This window comes from Ambystoma mexicanum, chromosome 3p, assembly GCF_040938575.1.
Source record: "Ambystoma mexicanum isolate Mex_15411 chromosome 3p, UKY_AmexF1_1, whole genome shotgun sequence".
Lineage (NCBI taxonomy): Eukaryota > Metazoa > Chordata > Amphibia > Caudata > Ambystomatidae > Ambystoma > Ambystoma mexicanum.
In genome coordinates this window covers 1045516696-1045533758 of record NC_090925.1, presented here as the reverse complement: position 1 = coordinate 1045533758, position 17063 = coordinate 1045516696, and the positions used below count along the sequence as shown (strand labels likewise).

Here is a 17063-nt window from a genome sequence, read left to right as displayed (position 1 = left end):
GTAGGAAGGGGACCTACTCCTGGACCTCCCATGGCCCCTGCTTTTTTCCCTCCTTCTCGAGAGGGACCGGTACCTTTGCCTGCTCACATGCTGAATGCTGGAGCGTCTAGGCAGCGACACACACACACACCAGCAGCTACCTCCAATACAGGCACCGGCCCACCCTGAGGGCCCACCCTGCAGCACCACTGTCTATGGGGTAGGCAAGGGGGTCCCCTCTCCCATGCTAAAACAAGAAAGGTAAGAGTCCACCAGCCAGCGATACGCGGCCAAGGAATTTTTGCCAAATACAATCAGCTGCACTATCGTCGAGCATTCTAGTAGATGTGGTGCTTTCACATGCACAAATATTTTCACGGACAGGTAGAATGATTGACATCATGTTATTTCCCACAAAAAGGGAAGTGGTCCTTTACTTTAAGTCAGCTATTAACTAGCTCTCATATCCCTCCAACAGAACCTCAAAGGTTGTCTTGCCCTAGGATGCAATGATGCGCCGCCTATCTAGTGTGAGGAAATAGACAGGGGACTAACTCTACATTCTTACTCAAGCCAACTTCAAAATACACACATAGATAAAATACTCCTTCTAAAAAGCAAGAGGTTGAGCATGGAAGGGGTCACCACTAACAACTTTACTCCTCCTTCACATCTGTTAATTTAGCTGTAGTTAAAAACAGGTCTAAAAACATGTATTTGTGCAGTTGTACCACTCACTAATGGAGATCCTGTTTGCCAGCGGTTGCCCGGTTTCAGTGGCTTCTATAAGAGATTACTCACACTTTCTTCAGGAGCCATGAAGTGCACAACATTCTTACTAACAACAATATGGTCAGGCAAAAAAATGAATCGGTTAGTTACAAAAATGAATTGGTTGACCAGCTACCTATAGTCCATTACTTAACTTAAGAGTCTAGGAGAATCAATCTGGCAGTAACATAATGTAACCTGTATAGAGAAACATAAGCAGACATGGAAAAGAGGGAATACATTTTAAATCCAAGCCCCCCCATTAGTCACCACCCACTACATTTTCCCATTGTCATACTATCTGTACAAATCATTTTAGTCACCAAGTGGGTGATTGCTTCTTTTCACACTTGGGGTGTGCGCCACTACTTAGCGAGGCTGCATAGTTCACTACACTGGCTCCCAGTGGCTGCGAGGATTAAGTTAAAAACCCTCTGCATTGTCCACAGGGCCTTCTGGGGCCTTGGGCCAAAATACCTTCAACTCTCTCTTCCGAAATATCTTCCTTCTCGAGCTCTTCGCTCGTCCACCTCCAACTACCTCAGGGTCAGCCGCTTCTCCAAGCAACGAGCTTGGGGTAGATCTCTCTCTGCAGCAGGGGCCTCCCTCTGGAACAGCCTTCCTGCCTCCCTGAAACTTGAGGAGAACCATCTCCGGTTCCGGAAGCACCTCAAAACCCTCCTCTTTGCCTCCGCTTTCTCTCCCTCTCTCCCCTGCTAGAATCACTGAACCTGCACTGAATCTGCTACTGGAGCACTCACCGATCTCGGTCCTTGGCCCAGCCACTCTTCCCTGCACTACCTACCTGCACTACAGGACTGTCTCTGTATCCTACAGCCCCTTCTCCCGGCACTTACCTTGCACTTGCCACCAGCTGGCCCTATTATTTATCTTGTATTCTACTAACCATGTACTGCACTTTCCTTGCACTTGCCACCAGCTGGCCCTATTATTTATCTTGTATTCTACTAACCATGTACAGCACCCCTCTACCCTTGCACTTGCGCGATCTGAATGACACCTGGCCTAGTAGGATCGTTGTCTGTCTCCCCTTGTTCCCCCCCTGCCTCGTCGCGCCTTGAAACACTTGTGTATAGGCGCGTTACAAATGCCATATCATATCATATCATATCATACCATACCTGTAAAAGGTAAACCATGAAGTGTGGTAAGCCGGCGAGTCAATCCCTAAGCCGTGAAATCTCTACAATCTGCATTAAAGCTAACCTGTTTGTTTATATCGCAAAGAGTCCTACCTCATATCTTCTGTCTGCACGTTCAGTCGGGATGCTGGGAGTCCTTGAACGAATGAGAGTTGTTAGTACAGCGTTTATAAAGAAGCTCATATTTTCCGCCATTGACATTTTGGGGTGAGGGTGCTTTTTTTTGTTCAAACCCATGGTTGCGGCAAACATCTTCGATCATGCATGATTGGGCCAGCTTCTGCAGGCGCCATTGTTTAGCAGGACTAGTTTACAGGGGTTTTGTGACAGAGGTGCGGGGACATTACCTTATTCGACCCCACAAGGGCCCAATAATTGGTAGCATCAAGTGGAAATACCGTCATGTTGCCTGTATTCAAACCGAAGGAATTTGGACTAGTTTCCAATTAAACAGATTAATGATCTCAATTATATGGATATTTTAAAATGATATTGCTTAAAGTCCAGACGGTGCAGTACTTGATCCTTCGCCATTATATTATAGTCTAATATACTTAAAACCTTGGAATTTGCTGGCTGTGATTTCCTTAAGTCTGCAATAAATATTTCAAACTCCATTACTGAACGTATGAGCACTCTGTCAGGAAAGATTTCTCTTTTAGCAACTTTCCCTCCATATTCTATCAAGCCCCAAACTTTTTGCTTTGATTTTTGAACTCTGTCCTAACTTTTTACAGTGAAGTGAAGCCTTCAGATGCACTCCACTGCACTTTTGCTCATTGTTATGGGGAAACTGACCAGTCCTGAAGGCTGTCAGCACTGGCGAAACTATGTTTAATTTTTCTTGTGACATGTTATCTATTTTGTGGGTAACACTTTATCATTGCATAATGCATCTTACAAAGCAGTGTTTGGTTACTTTGGGTGTGCCTAAAAGACGTGCTGGTGGTAGCAGTTGCATTTTGACTATTTCTGCAATACATTTTGTTAGCCCTATCGCATTTACCGCATTTGGCTATTAACTATGGCCACAAGGTTTTTGCTTTGAGGATCCACCGCTTCTCGAAGAGGGTTTACCTCTGTGAAATGTTGGCGTTCCAGAATCTAAGGGCCCCAAGATAGGAGGCTGACTCTGACCACAACAACTGTGTCCTCTCCTCTCACTGAGTAATGTTGACAATCGCCAGAAACTGCCTTCCCACATCCAGTCGTGTGCTGAGAGGAGGCCTGCACCCAATTGAGCTGCATTCTTAAAATGGAGCACATTGGAGCAGCATCTGTGGCTGAGCGGGGATTCGCTTGATTGTGCAACTCCTGGGCACCAAGGTCCAGAGGAAACAGAGGTAAACATGACCTCTGATGACCCTCTGAAGACCTGCCAAGTCCCAAGAGAAACCGGAGTATGGGGGTTGAGTTACAGTTGTACTTACCTGAACCTTATCTCCCCCTTTAAAAGTTTTCCTAACTTTTAAAACTTGTTCAATATTTTGATTGTTTGCGCAAACTGGGGACAGTTTTATTCATTAAAATAGACACTTATCTAACTTCTGGAACTGTTTTCCCATCCTCAAGACCCTCCTCCTAACTTTTTCCTGCCTTACAAAACTACCTGAAACTTTGTGAACTTTCAGGGCACAAGGCCTCAGTGAACTTCGGGTTGGACCTTTAAAGTTAGGGATGCATGTTATGCATGCATGCCAAATGACTGTGTTGCATGTCTTTTTTTTGACAAATGATTGTATACACAATGATGAATGATGAGTATTTTTTTATACATTTACATGGTAGAGTATTGCATGAACTTGGAAACACTTATCGGCATTTTTAAGGTTTAAATGTCGTGGATAAACGTTGTTGGGTAGTATAAATGGATATAAACTCTACTACCAACTTATCAGTGGATAGTGCACTGCACCTTGCACTTTATTTCTGGTAGTGGACCCTTTCCACTGATCCTTTACTTGTTCTATGTGTCAAAGTAAGTATGATCAAAATGAGTTTTTGATTATTAGTATTTTTTCATCTGTATTTGAAATTATGATGTGTATAAAGAATAAAAAAAAAGTTATTTTTGCAAAACTCCCTGCCCCGATTAGTCTGCCTCTGTCCAAGGCCCTTGTAGTACAAGAAGTAACTCTCGAAGTTTGTTCCGGGAGACACCTAGATTGTCATTTTTGTCGAGACTATGCAAATAGGACGAGCATACTCCTATGCATTTCAATTCCTTATAAGACATTGTAAAATCCCTTTGAACCCAAAAGCGATGTGTATAAACAGATGGATCAAACTTTCACGAACAATGCATTTCAGGCCCAAGCAGTTCATTAGGTCAACAGCTGCAACAGAGCTCAAGCATGGTGGGGTCGACCCCAAAAGGAATCAAAGTTCCACTGCTGCTGTGTGTTTCAACCAGTGATGTGTCTTCTCTCTCTCTCTCTCTCTCTCTCTCTCTCTCTCTCTCTCTCTCTCTCTCTCTCTCTCTCTCTCTCTCTCTCTCTCTCTCTCTGCAGCAAGGACGAAGGATCCAGCATTATGACGCTGCAGGGAATTTCCGTCAGAGCGGATCTCAATGTCACACAGAGCAGCACCGGGGTCCCATCCATCACCATTGGCAAATGCCAATCAGATGTCAGAGACGTTGGGGTCGAGCTGAATGGCAGAATGCAGTAAGTAGCAGAACATCGCAGCTATTTATTTATTTTTACATTTATAAAGCGCTCACACAGCCCGCAGGCATCGAGGCGCTGTTACAAGAATTGTTTGTTTTTCTTAGTTGCTAATTATGTTTTATTTTTTTGTCTTGGTTACGTATTTATAACGCGCTTAAACACCAAGAGGTTTCTAAGCGCGGACCCGGGGATCGAACCTGTGTTGCTTCGTGTCGCCTTGCTTCCAAGATGCGCACGCTGCCGCTGAGCTATCCTCCCGGGACAACAGGGAGGATAGCTCAGCTACTCTGAATATTTCCATAGGTTCATTGTAAAATGGACTGGAGTTGTTTATTGAGTAACTATGTGTGTTGCTAAGGTTGTACTTTTTTGCAGAGAGATGTATGACACAGTGACATCAGTAGAATACCATATGATTGCCTCGTTTTATTTAGCGACCCTCACAGTTGACCCTCTGATTTCTAAGTCTTGTCAATTCACTGCCTCTACTATGGCAAGTCCTGCCGCTTGTTCCAGGTTATGACCATGTGGTTGTAGTTGGAGAATTGGTGAGTTCAAACCTGGATTATTGCAACAGCCTTATTGCTGGTATTCCGGCCAAACAGCAGCAAAGGTTGCAAAAAGCACAACATGCCACCATAAAATTGGTCTGCAGGCTGGGTAAGTCCTCCCATGTTTCCACCTCCCGCCGGACCCTTCATTTGCAGGCTGCGGAGGATAGAATCGATTTCCAAGTGGCCTGTCTGATATAGAAATATTGTAACAGACTTGCCCCGTCTTATTTGGGGGACAACATCAGCTGGTATCAACCAACAAGGAAGCTAGATTCAGGGCACCAACTGCTGTTGATAATTCCATCCTCCGCCTGTATTTTCAGGGGCCATAGAAGGTTTGCCGTTTATGGGCCCAGACTTTAAAACAGCCTTCCTTGAGAAATTAGAGCCTTTGACTCTCTTCATCAGTTTCAGAAAGTCCTCAAAAACTACACATTTTAAAAAAAAAATAAGGGGAAGGTGGGGGCATTAGGGACCCAATATTTCCCCTACTTTCTGTTGAATTTGATCCCTGCACTGTCCTCTGTTGATTTTTCATTCTGTGTATCAACTGCACCTTTAGGGAGGATGGCTCAGGGGAAACACGCTCGCCTTGGAAGCAAGACGATTTTGAGCAACACAAGTTCGATCCCCGGGTCCATGCTTAGAAAACCTCTGGGTATTAAGCATGTTATAAATAACCAATTACACTTACAATTTATACGGTTGAGTGCTTTACAAATGCTCATATCATTTTTCACACTGCAAATTGGTAAAGTATTTTTTAGAAGATTTTAACATGTAGATAGTGAATTTATGTGTTTTACCAGGCAGTGGTTTAGTATATGCATCCAATTCCTTTTGGACATTAAACAATTCAGTGTTTAAAGATGTGTGTTTACAAGTCACTTTATAGGCAGTTTTACAAAACTGAGTGTGTTCTGAAAATGCACAATAATCAGATTGTGTCCAAAATTCAGATTGTCCAAAAACAATTTGGCTATCAATAATAGAGATACTCAGTTAAAGGTAAGAGATTCGTGAAGATGTATTCAAGTCACTCAACGAAGAGAATGATTATCAGGAGACTGTTTTTAACAAATGTATGCTAATGAAATGTGTGCTTGTAACACATGTTCATAAAAATGTAATGAAGAGACATAAACAAAAAAAGAAACAAAAGAGGGGGTGAAGAAAAGGTAATGTGGATTGCAAAGGGAATTTAAGGGGGGATTTTCAGGGATCTCCATACAAGGAAATATCAGGCGAAAAAACGAATTTGTTAAAATGATATTTTTAAACCTCAGCTTCATGAATCCATAAACCCTAAGACCCGTATAGATCTGTAGCATCATGTTATAGCAGTCAGTGTCCTCATAGGTTCCCAGGCAGAATGACAGGGCTGTGCAGAATGGCAAGGATGTTGGCAAGAATGGGGAGAAGTGCACAATCCAGGTGTTACCCCCCATAGTCCTCCGCTTTATCCTTTAGGGCATTTTGCCCAGTTCTGGTTCAGTACTTTCTATAAACACACTCTCGTGACACACCATGCAAGGAGTCTAAAGCAAAAGGTTGTGCAGAGCCTCTAAAAAGAGATATACGCAGGTCTGTGGCCAGCTTTGGCCCTTTATTTATGTGGGATCTCTTGTGCCGCGCAGGCTGCAAAGTTGCGCTTTAAGTTGCTTACGCACCCGAGCATTACCTTTGCTCCTCCCACTGCCTTGCCACATTATTTAATCACACCAAGGCATGGTATATGCTGACCTAAGATTACCCTTCCGGCCCCTCAACATTTAGACATCATGTTCATTGCTCCTCCTACCTGTAAGACTTTGTACTTGCCCCGTTTGAACATTAGATGCCATCTTCAACCCCCATCCTGTAAACATGCATCAAACCACATTATTGCATTGACTGTGGGGTGTGCGTCCTATAACAGATTAGCACGCCATCCGCAAACGATGCAGGCATATCTTTCTAATAAATTGACCTCTTGTGTTGCTTTGGGATGTTGCATTGACTTTTTGGCACTCGGATTCCTGTCCTTATCTCTTGTGTAGGGTCACGGCTAAATGTAGAACATATCAGAAGAAGGCTCTTGTCTAGAGGTTGTCATGCACGCATTATGAATTCGACCACATACACAATTGCTGCACCAGAGAACTGTACAAAAACAATTGCCATTACTACTCATTCCCCCTATGATATTTATGCACTATAGCATAACATGCATTTGTTTACCAATTCAGAGTCTTCGGACCTGCTGTTGCTAAGCTACCTGAACATTCATTGGCCGATGTCATGCTAAAAGTGATTGCTTTTCTCTGCAGAATGATCCAGAGCCTGATGATTGAACCTATGAAGAAGGTCACCAGAGAGAAGATGAAGCAAGAGGTAAAACAAAGGCCAGAACAGTGGTGTCCAGGGTACCACTTGGGGAGTTTAAACAATCAATAATAATTAAAATAGACATAATGATGATAACAAAGCTAATCATAATTATCACAAGCTGCACCGGGCATGCAATATGGCGATGTAGTGCTTTCTCTCTATCTCTCCCTGAGATCGGAGCCTCTTTCTTTCTCCACTCTCAATCTCTGTCTATTTTCTATCCCACCGTCTCACTCTATGTCTCTGTCTCTTTCTGTGAATAAGGTTCATGTTGTCAGGTGCACGTTTGTTAGAGCTACTCCTGCTGTTGCTGACAGCAGTGTGAAGAGAAAAAGAACACAGCTCTCCTGAAGCAGGGTGATGTGTTCTTTGTGATTGACAGTAGAATGAGCACATCCTCAACAAAGTCACCTCTGCAACGGGGACCAGCCTGGGATTTGGAAATATTGATTGTCATTGCATCTGTCCTGCAGGAATATGAACATCACACTGAGGGCTCATCTCAGATACAGGGGAGGTGAATGGGAGGCACACATAGCTTCTTTGGATGTCCTGGGATTCCAGCAGACTTGTATGGGACCAGGTGACCAGACTGCAGGTTCCACAATCTTCTTTTGCTATTTTTGAAAGTGTTATACTCACACTCCTATGGTACTCTTTCAAAATACCCTTATTATAAGAACATAATGCACACTGGGCTTGGTGCTCCTTTTATTTTTCACAACACCCCCTTGGACATTAAAGTGTTTGTAATCATTAACAATATATACTCATTCAGACAGCCACAGCATTTGGATGTGTGGGTGAAAGGTCTATCGCTCCATGTGGGGCATAGAGCCTAACTTCTTTAAGGATACTCCCAGAATTTCTAAAGAGGAGGGGCTGGGTTTTAGAATTACAATGTCTGCCTGGTTGGGGCTGTGCACATGCAACTTCCCTTATACACAGACATCCTTACAAAAACGATATCTATCGGATCATTGTAGATCTCCCAGTAGCTGCGGATACTGTACTCAGTCACTTTGTTAAGTTAGGAATCAATGATGGTGCCATTGCCTGATATGGATCATCAAACCCACACAGTTCCCTTTTCTATGTTTACGTCTCGGGAGGATAGCTCAGGGGCAACGTGCTCACCTTGGAAGCAAGACGATGCAGAGGCAGCACAGGTTCGATCCCTGGGACCGTGCTTAGAATCCTCTGGGTATTACTCGCATTATAAATAACTAATTACAACTACAAAATCTCAGATATTCCAAGTTTGTATGGATTCCCTCAAGGTACTGCCTTGCCCTTTATCTCATGTAACATCTTCATCTTGTCACGTCCTTGGTAATCGTATTCTCTCCTTCGGCCCTTACTACCTTACAGGTGGCACTCAGATCCGCCTGTGTCCGGACCAGGGTTTCACTAATATCATCTCTCAGTTTAATGATGGCATTGGGGCATTGGAAGATGGATGGGTAGTCTCTGTCTGAAGCTGATCCCAGGTATTCAGAAGTGCTAAGGGTGGGCAGAAAGATGGAATTCTGGAATCCCTCCAGCTGGATAGCCAGCATGGCCCCCTTTCAGTGTTCCATCATTGTGAAATAGATACAATGAGTAGCACAGATCTGTGAAGCCATGCCTTAGAGATTGCCAGGAAGCAACTCCAATTGTGGTGTGTGCTATATAGCAATATATCCTTCCTACAACTTAATGTATTAGAATCCATACTTACTTTATTTTATTTTAAAAGCTGCCACAGACCCAAGGACATCAAGATGCTGTAAAAACAAGTTATCAAAAATGTAACAGCAGTTTACAAAAAAAAGCATGAAATAATTGAAACGTACGTTTAAAAATACAACAAAAAATAAGATACTCAAACGCATAGTCAGGAAGAGCCAGTTTAAAGAGATAAGCTTTGAGAGATGTTCTGAAACAGAACAGTGAAGGAGCTCAGTGTATCTCAATGGGTCAGGCGGCCCACACCCATGCAGGCACCACAGAAACATGCTTGGCTTGCATATCTAGTGTGTTCAGTGTGTTTGCATTTTGGAATATAAAACTTGTATACTTTCCGACTCCTGATAGCTCTTGAGCACCAGGAGATAAGCAGTTTACGTGCCACATACGTTGGCGTTCCTACGATAACAGCCTTGTGTGTTAAGCAATAACGCTTACACCAAATCATTTGTTTAGCCCCTTCCCCTTTCGTAAGGGGAAGCCAATGATATTCAACAAGGTTAGGAGCAATATGATCGTATTTACATTTTTCCATGCTCCAACTACCAATCTGGCTTTGGAGTGAAGATGATATTTAAGCAGAAATAAAGTAATATCCTCTAGACCAGATACAAAAACATTCCCATCCTCCACTCTGAAAATAACCATACTTTGGACTGTAGTTCGAAAATCAAGAGTAGTTAACAAATTTCATTAATGAAAGAGAGTAAAAAAAGAACAGTGGGAGAAAGAAAGCCAAGGAACAGAGACCAAAGACGGTGCCATTCCAAAGGTGGACAGAAACCCAAGCCAGTTCTTTACTGGCGTGAGGTAGAAGGAAAAGAGATCAACAAAAAAATCAGTTTTAATGCGTTTTACATTAATGAAAATAAATACATCCAATCCACTGCGACAACCAGGCAAGAATGTAGACAAAGAACATCTGCAGGAGAAGACATTTTAGTTTCATCTGCATAGTTGTGGACGGGGATGCTGGAGTCGCTAAGCAGATCTCCCAGAAGCCCCATATATATACTAGGGTTTTCTGGTTGGAGGTGAAACCCGAAATCACGAATAAAACTGAACCAGAACGATGTTTCTGCGCCTGAGTGTTCATTTTACTTGCCAACATCTTTCCATGCCATGCGTCGGAACAGGGCATAATGATGCCCATCTCAATGAAGCAGATTTGCTCTTGATACACTGTCATTTAGGATCAGAGGCAGGTCTTCCATTGCTCTTGGGCCTGTGCTGAAGGAAGTAGACCTTATAGGTTGGGAAGGATTGCCACTGTTGGGTGGGATTAATGTGGATTTATGTGCATCCAGTTTTTCCCTTATGTAATGGCACAGCTCACTCCAACTCACTGCTGGTGTCTAATGATGCTGAGAGATGCTTCCATTCCTCACTTCTTAGCATCAGATATAGCCATCTCCAATGTCTGTAATGAGCCACTGAAATCTGCTGATGAAAGCACATAGACCAGCTTGTAATTCTAAATCTCAGCATCTCTCGGTAGAGCTCAACATTCTGCCCTATCACCTTTTTGATGTAATCAGAATCTCTAATGCTTCCTTCCCCGGTTTGTGTTATTTTTCGTCAGCTGATCTCATTGACTCAGACTTGGCCTATTCCTCTCCAGATCCCTCGAGCTCCTGTGTCTCACCCTGACCCGCCCTATCCAACAGCTACCTCTGACCTCTCTAGAAGGTTGCTGGTTGTATATAGCCCTTGCAATGCAGCATGAATGGGCAAAACCAATAACAGTTCATAAGAAACCTGTTTGCCTGTTATTGAGTCGTGGATGGGATGGAACCTTCTAAAACTCAATGGCGAGGGAGCTGCACCTCATCATGACAGTGGTCAGTAAGAACTGTCATTCAGTCATGAATATATGACAATACACATACATGTTATCAACCCTTTGGGAAGGATTGCCCTCTGGCAAGGTTGAGGATGTCCTAGCCTTTTTGATGTTTACTAAGCAGACCTCCATTTTATTAAACTCCTCCAGGGGTCTGCAACCTGTGGCTCTCCAGATGTTTCGGACTACAACTCCCATGATCTCCTGACATTGACTATGCTGTACAGGCCGGATGGGAATGGTAGCCGAAAGCATAGTGTGCACCTGTGCCCTGCTGCATCAGTATCCTGATCTTCAGCTCCTGCTCTCCTGCCGCACCAAGGAGGTTCAGATGTCATAGGTGTCCTGTTTGGCAGCTGCTTTGACAGTAACATCACTGCAGTGCAGCCGTTGCATTTAAATCTGCACCGGTTATAAAACCATGATAATTATGACAAACTATGACCTGGTGGCAGGACAATCTGAAAATATAAAACATACCTAGGTTTTGGTATGGTGGCTGGTAACTAGAATAATTATTAAAGTCACATCTGATGTGTAGCATACTGATGTCAACCTTGTGAGCTCAGACCAGCTGTAAGAAGTAATGTGGATTCCAGGCACCTGACTTTCTGCACTCATTGAATGCAACAAAATACAGTATGACTGCCTCTGCGACATTAGGTAGCTGTTGCTGCCTGGCCCATTAGCTCACAACAGGAGATCTCCTGGGAGCCTAGCTCCAAAGAGGCAAGTCTGTAACAAAGGCATGTCTTACAATAGGGGGTTGCAGACCAAAGGGTCTTTGAAGTGCAGGGCTGAAGAAGGGGGAGGGTTCAGACAGGCAGGCAGAGCACTACAAAAAGGAGGCATGAACTGTTTTTTGTTTTTGGGCGTCTCCTTTCTCCTTACACAAGCAAAGCACTTTGGATATGATGCAAAAAGGCACAAGTCACTTCTTACCTTACAGAAGATTGGACCAGTTAAATCAGGCTTGTTTTTATTAAATCCCCTGTGCCTTGATGCCTTTATAAGGAAGTGGCCTCCCCAACTTCCTTCGATGCATTCCAAAATTCATGTGGACCTCTTTTGGTAGAGCAGACCTTTCCAAAATCCTCCACGAGAGAAGTGAATAAGGAGTGTTCGAAGGCAAAGGCAACCTCTGGTCAGTACTCATATCCGGGGCACATTGTGGGTTAACTGTGGCTGGTGCAAGACCTGACTCTTTGCACTCTACACTGGCACCCAGGATATCACCGCAGGTGAAGGACTCCTGTAGGTGTTAGCCAGCGTCCCCTTGAGAACAGGGACACATCTTGTCTATGATCCCCTGGATTGGGCACTCATAGCATTTAGAGAAGCAAAGTAACAAGGAATCTCTGTGTTTTCTGCTTTTGAACCATTAGTACCCGCATTGTTGCCTTTGGTACTAGCCTTCAACCTTTTAGCCACCCCTCGCATATTGGAACCCGTTCGATGCTGAGTCGCCTTAGCAGACGCCATCACCTGTCTGCTCAAGCATCATCACACCGTGAAGATGACTTTGAACGAACCACGTCACTGAACGAAACATCAAACTGCAGGGATTTTCATCACAGCTTGACTCAAATCACTAGAGCATCTCGTCACTTGCTGACCCAAATGCGGTACTCATCGTTTAGAACCACACTCAATCATCAAATCTATTCTGGTGACCTGGTAAACTGCATCATCCGATGCTACCTTTGAACACTGCTGGTATCTGACTTGAAGCAGACTCATCGATGAGATGAATGCGACTCGGCAAATTCATACCCGTTCAACCCACAATCGTTGCATCTTGAAGCCTGGTTTGACATCATCGAACCACCAATAGCAGGATGCTAGAAACTGGTTAAGCCCCTTTTGCACCCTTTGCCAAAGGAAACATGCTTTTTGGACATTGTGGTGACTGTATTGCCCTTTCCTCCATATTTGGTGTCCAGATTGTTTCCATCATTACATTCTGCACGTGTCTGTCTTATTCTACAGGGGTGGGTTTATGTTAGTGTTTTCTAATACATATTGCATATTAGTGTGCTTAATTAAAGTATATATATATTTTTATAGAACCTTGATGGGACATTCCTTTAGAACATAGATTGAACATTCCTTTCTTTTGCATGTTGTAGTAGTGCTGCTTGGGTTGCTTCTCTCTCACATTTACACCGCTCTTAACAGTATAACCTGCCCTCGGCACTCATTACAAAAGGTGAAGGCGGTATATCTCTTGTCTCCGCCTGTTTCATCTTTATGAATGGGATCACTGTTGCTTTGTAGAAGTGTGAGGACTGAGCAGGAGGTTCAATAGTCATTCTTGTAGTGCTGCAGGGGAGTAGTCAGTTCATCACAACCTTGCAGTGAGCCTGTCATAAGAGAACAGTTAAGTAAGTTAACCATGTTCTGGAGGTTGAATGATATGTAATTGACACACATAGTAACAAGGAGACAGCCTGTGGTGGAGATGCGCATAATGTGGTAGTCTAAGTTATGATATGTAGCCCTAAGAACCTGTCTCATTCTTATTGTAGAATCACTATTCTAGTTACGCCAAAATACCATATTGTCTCACTGACCCTCCTCCATTTTGCTAAAACACCTCCTTGCAAAAACAATACACATCTGGAGAATATTTAAGGATCAACATTGCTTCCATGGTGTATCACCTAGAGTGGAATAAGGAAGGTGTTAAAGAGACGAAGGTGGACGGAAGTTCAGGTACATGAAGTGAGATGCAGAGGGACATGGAATGACGCCATTTTGGAATGTAGGGAGAAATGACTTCTTTCATGTTTATGGTTCTCTTCATTAACTTTTTTGTCTCTGCAGTTATGCCCAATGATGAAGGAGTACATTAAGAACTGGACAACTGGTCTTAACAAGCAAAGCTGTGAGTCAAAAACAAAATATATATGCTTTCAATTGTGAGAGTGAACTTAAACCTAATTGAGTTGGTTATGTTTACTGTTGCTGTAAACAAAATGAATGTATTTGGCTCTGGTACTTAGTGCTCAGTATGGTGCATACAAAACATGGTGGATGAAAGCTTGTTTCTTTCTTTATACAAGGCAAATTGGGAAGAATGACTTTGTCCAAAAAATCACTTAAAACAAAAAACCTTTTATATAAGGAATTGATTGTAGTGTAATTTAAATTGTTTTTCTTATTTGATGGTTATGTATATGTAACCAAAATCAAATAAATACATTTAAAAAAAACTTTTATATAAGGAATTGATTTGTGTTTGTAAACTTTGAAAGGATAATCCAAATGGAAATGATTCACACATCATAGCAAAGCACATTTTAGGACAACTGTCTCAATTCTAAATCACTTTGGGAGAAATTACATTTTCTAGACCCTGATGTCAACAATCCCTATGATATAGTAAATGCTGCGCTGTTTCAGTCACGCGAAAAAAGCTGAGTGACATGCAGGCTGATCTATTGATAGATTTCTGACTGTGCAGACTCGTGTATTAGGATTACTGCCTGACAGACTGTGAGAGTGCTCTAGTTCCAGACATTCTGACTAAGTAACTCTAAGCACTTTACACCCTGATAAGTTAGACACGGCCAGTGTGTAGTAGACAAGGGTGCAGATTCACAGGAATAACCCTTGAGCTCCTTCAAGTGAGGGACTCTTCAACTCAAAAAGTTAGTGGTAGTAATTCTGACTTACATTTGACTTGCTCTTCCTCTTCTAGATGTAAGTCAGTAGTAAGTCAGAGACACTAAAGGTAACTTGTTGGAGTAGTCTCTCTCTCTCTCGCTCTCTCTCTAACTCAAAATTTACTCGCAGGCATTACTGGCAACCTCTTTGTAAATTTGCCTCTAAGTGGTAATGCTGCCTACACTCAATGAATATTAGTTATGTTACAAAGTATGCAGTTCGATCAACAACTTGGTATTGCTGTGTATTAATCATACTGGATTACAGAATTGGTGAGGACAGTGCTTATGTGTTTCTTGAATCTCAGTTGAGGGGAAATGGTTCTGAGTGGGTGTTGGTAGTAAATTGCTAACAGGTGTGCCTACATGTGCAGTGTCTGCTGTAACATATGTTTTGATTTGTTCATACTGACAGACAATAGCAATGTGTTGGTGGAATGAAGGTATTGTTCAGGGATCCAGTTTGCAAATGATTCCTCAATGGTTCATACACAACGCAATTGTTTGTATCATCAGAGCCACAGGAACCTATTGTGCATCTTAAGGAGTGTTTGAACTACAGCAGATTAAATCCTTTGGACATCATTTACTCTGGGAGATTCAAAATAGAAGTACGACCTTTGGAAACTTGTGAGTTGTCAACTAATATAACTCACAGGTTTTGACCTTCAAAGGAGGTGGTGTTTCTCTGTCATCTAGTGGTCAATGTCTGAAAGACATGCAGTGAAAATCGATGTCATTATTCTGTGTGTGACCTGATAAATCACCATGACATATTATAGAGTCCATTTGTTCCAAGTCACATATTCCACAATGCCACCTCGTAGCCATCGCTGGAAGTGCACCCCAAGTTCTGAGCCACAACAGCAAGGCATTGTGGATATGCAAATTAGCTCAAACGCAAACCTTTTTCTCCAGGAAATTGTCTTTGTCTAAGAGGGCTACTTACCTCTCTCTGGCTCCTCTGCTGGCTCCTTCCTATAACACCTCTTCGTCAGCCCCTGCTGCTTCTCCGGCCACCCTGTTGTATCCTTCCTCCGCCACCTCTCTGGCACTCTCTTCTTCCCCTCTGACTACCCTGTCTTCTCTTCCTTCCTCCTCTGCCAATCCTCAGACACTTGCAACACTTCTGCAGGGCATACCTCTGGCCTGTTCTCCTCCACAAAAGCCCTTCAAATGTGTCAAGCTGCTCCACATCGCTACTCTCAACTCTCGCTCAGCTGTCAAACATTCCTCTGACATCTGCCGTCTCCTGGAAGACCTTTATTTGGATGTACTCGGTTCCACAGAGACTTGGTTCACAGTCTGCTCTGTCACGAGGTTTGACACTCTCCTTCCTAATGCTTACAAGATCCTCCCCGAACCCAGAACCAACCGCCCGGTGGCGGTGTAGCCTTGATTTTCCTGGAGTGGATCCCTGCTTCTGTCATTCCAATGCAGGACTACTCCTCCTTTGAAAAAATTAAAAGGTGGCTTTTCATTTCTGAAATGCCTCACTGATGCAAAGCACCATGGGAGATGTAGCTATATTTTTGGGAGCCATGGGCACCCCCTTCCCTGTGAAATATTTTAAAAACTACTGGACGAATTAGCCCCAAATATGTCCCCGAAGTAAAGTTAATGCTTCGTGTTCAAGTTGTTTCTTATTTGGTCTAAATCCGCCAGGTAGTTTTTGCGCTTTGCATTACAAAATTTGAACTTTTTCTGTATGGAAAAAATGAATGGGATTAGGCCGAAAACAGTGTTTTATTGCTTTCTTAATAACTTTTTCATTTCTTAATGAATCTACCCCAGCATTTCCAGTCTTGGTGGGAGCGTGACAAACCTTTTGTTTAGAAAATTTCATCTAATTACGTCATGCAAGCCAAAGGTTATTAGCAATAGAACTTTGGGATTTCCTATGATTCAAGGTCACACCCTAAATATAGGGCTGCAACCACCATACCATAATTAAAGAAAAGTGGAGAGGGGGCAGAGCATTGGGAGACACCACAGGTCAGTGGTTGAGATCGTGAGGAGAAGAGTGGAAGAGCTCTCAATTGGCAATAGGTGGGAGAGCTTGAGGCTGAATTTCCCTTTGTCTAAGAACTATATTGATAGGTGACATTATTACCTAATATAATAGTACTCAATGTATCAACCTTGAAAAGATGAAAGACTAAGTCAGGCCTGCCCAATGATATGATATGGCATTTATAACGCGCCTATATACAAATGCTTCACGGTGCGACGAGGCAAGGGAGGGAGAACAGAGGGAAGACGAAGACAGCCATCTTACTAGGCCAGGTGACATTGAGATCGCGCAAGTGCAGGGGAGG

General features: G+C 43.1%; 1 protein-coding gene across 1 annotated transcript in view; it reads left to right on the top strand.

The window, feature by feature from the left end:
- LOC138579689 (BPI fold-containing family C protein-like) overlaps window positions 1-17063 on the top strand; it is a 56077-nt gene that overhangs the window by 24562 nt on the left and 14452 nt on the right. The window contains exons 5-7 of the mRNA XM_069649929.1: window positions 4424-4579; window positions 7446-7509; window positions 13904-13964. Of these exons, the coding sequence (XP_069506030.1) occupies window positions 4424-4579; window positions 7446-7509; window positions 13904-13964 (281 nt within the window). The remainder of the gene's footprint in view (window positions 1-4423; window positions 4580-7445; window positions 7510-13903; window positions 13965-17063) is intronic.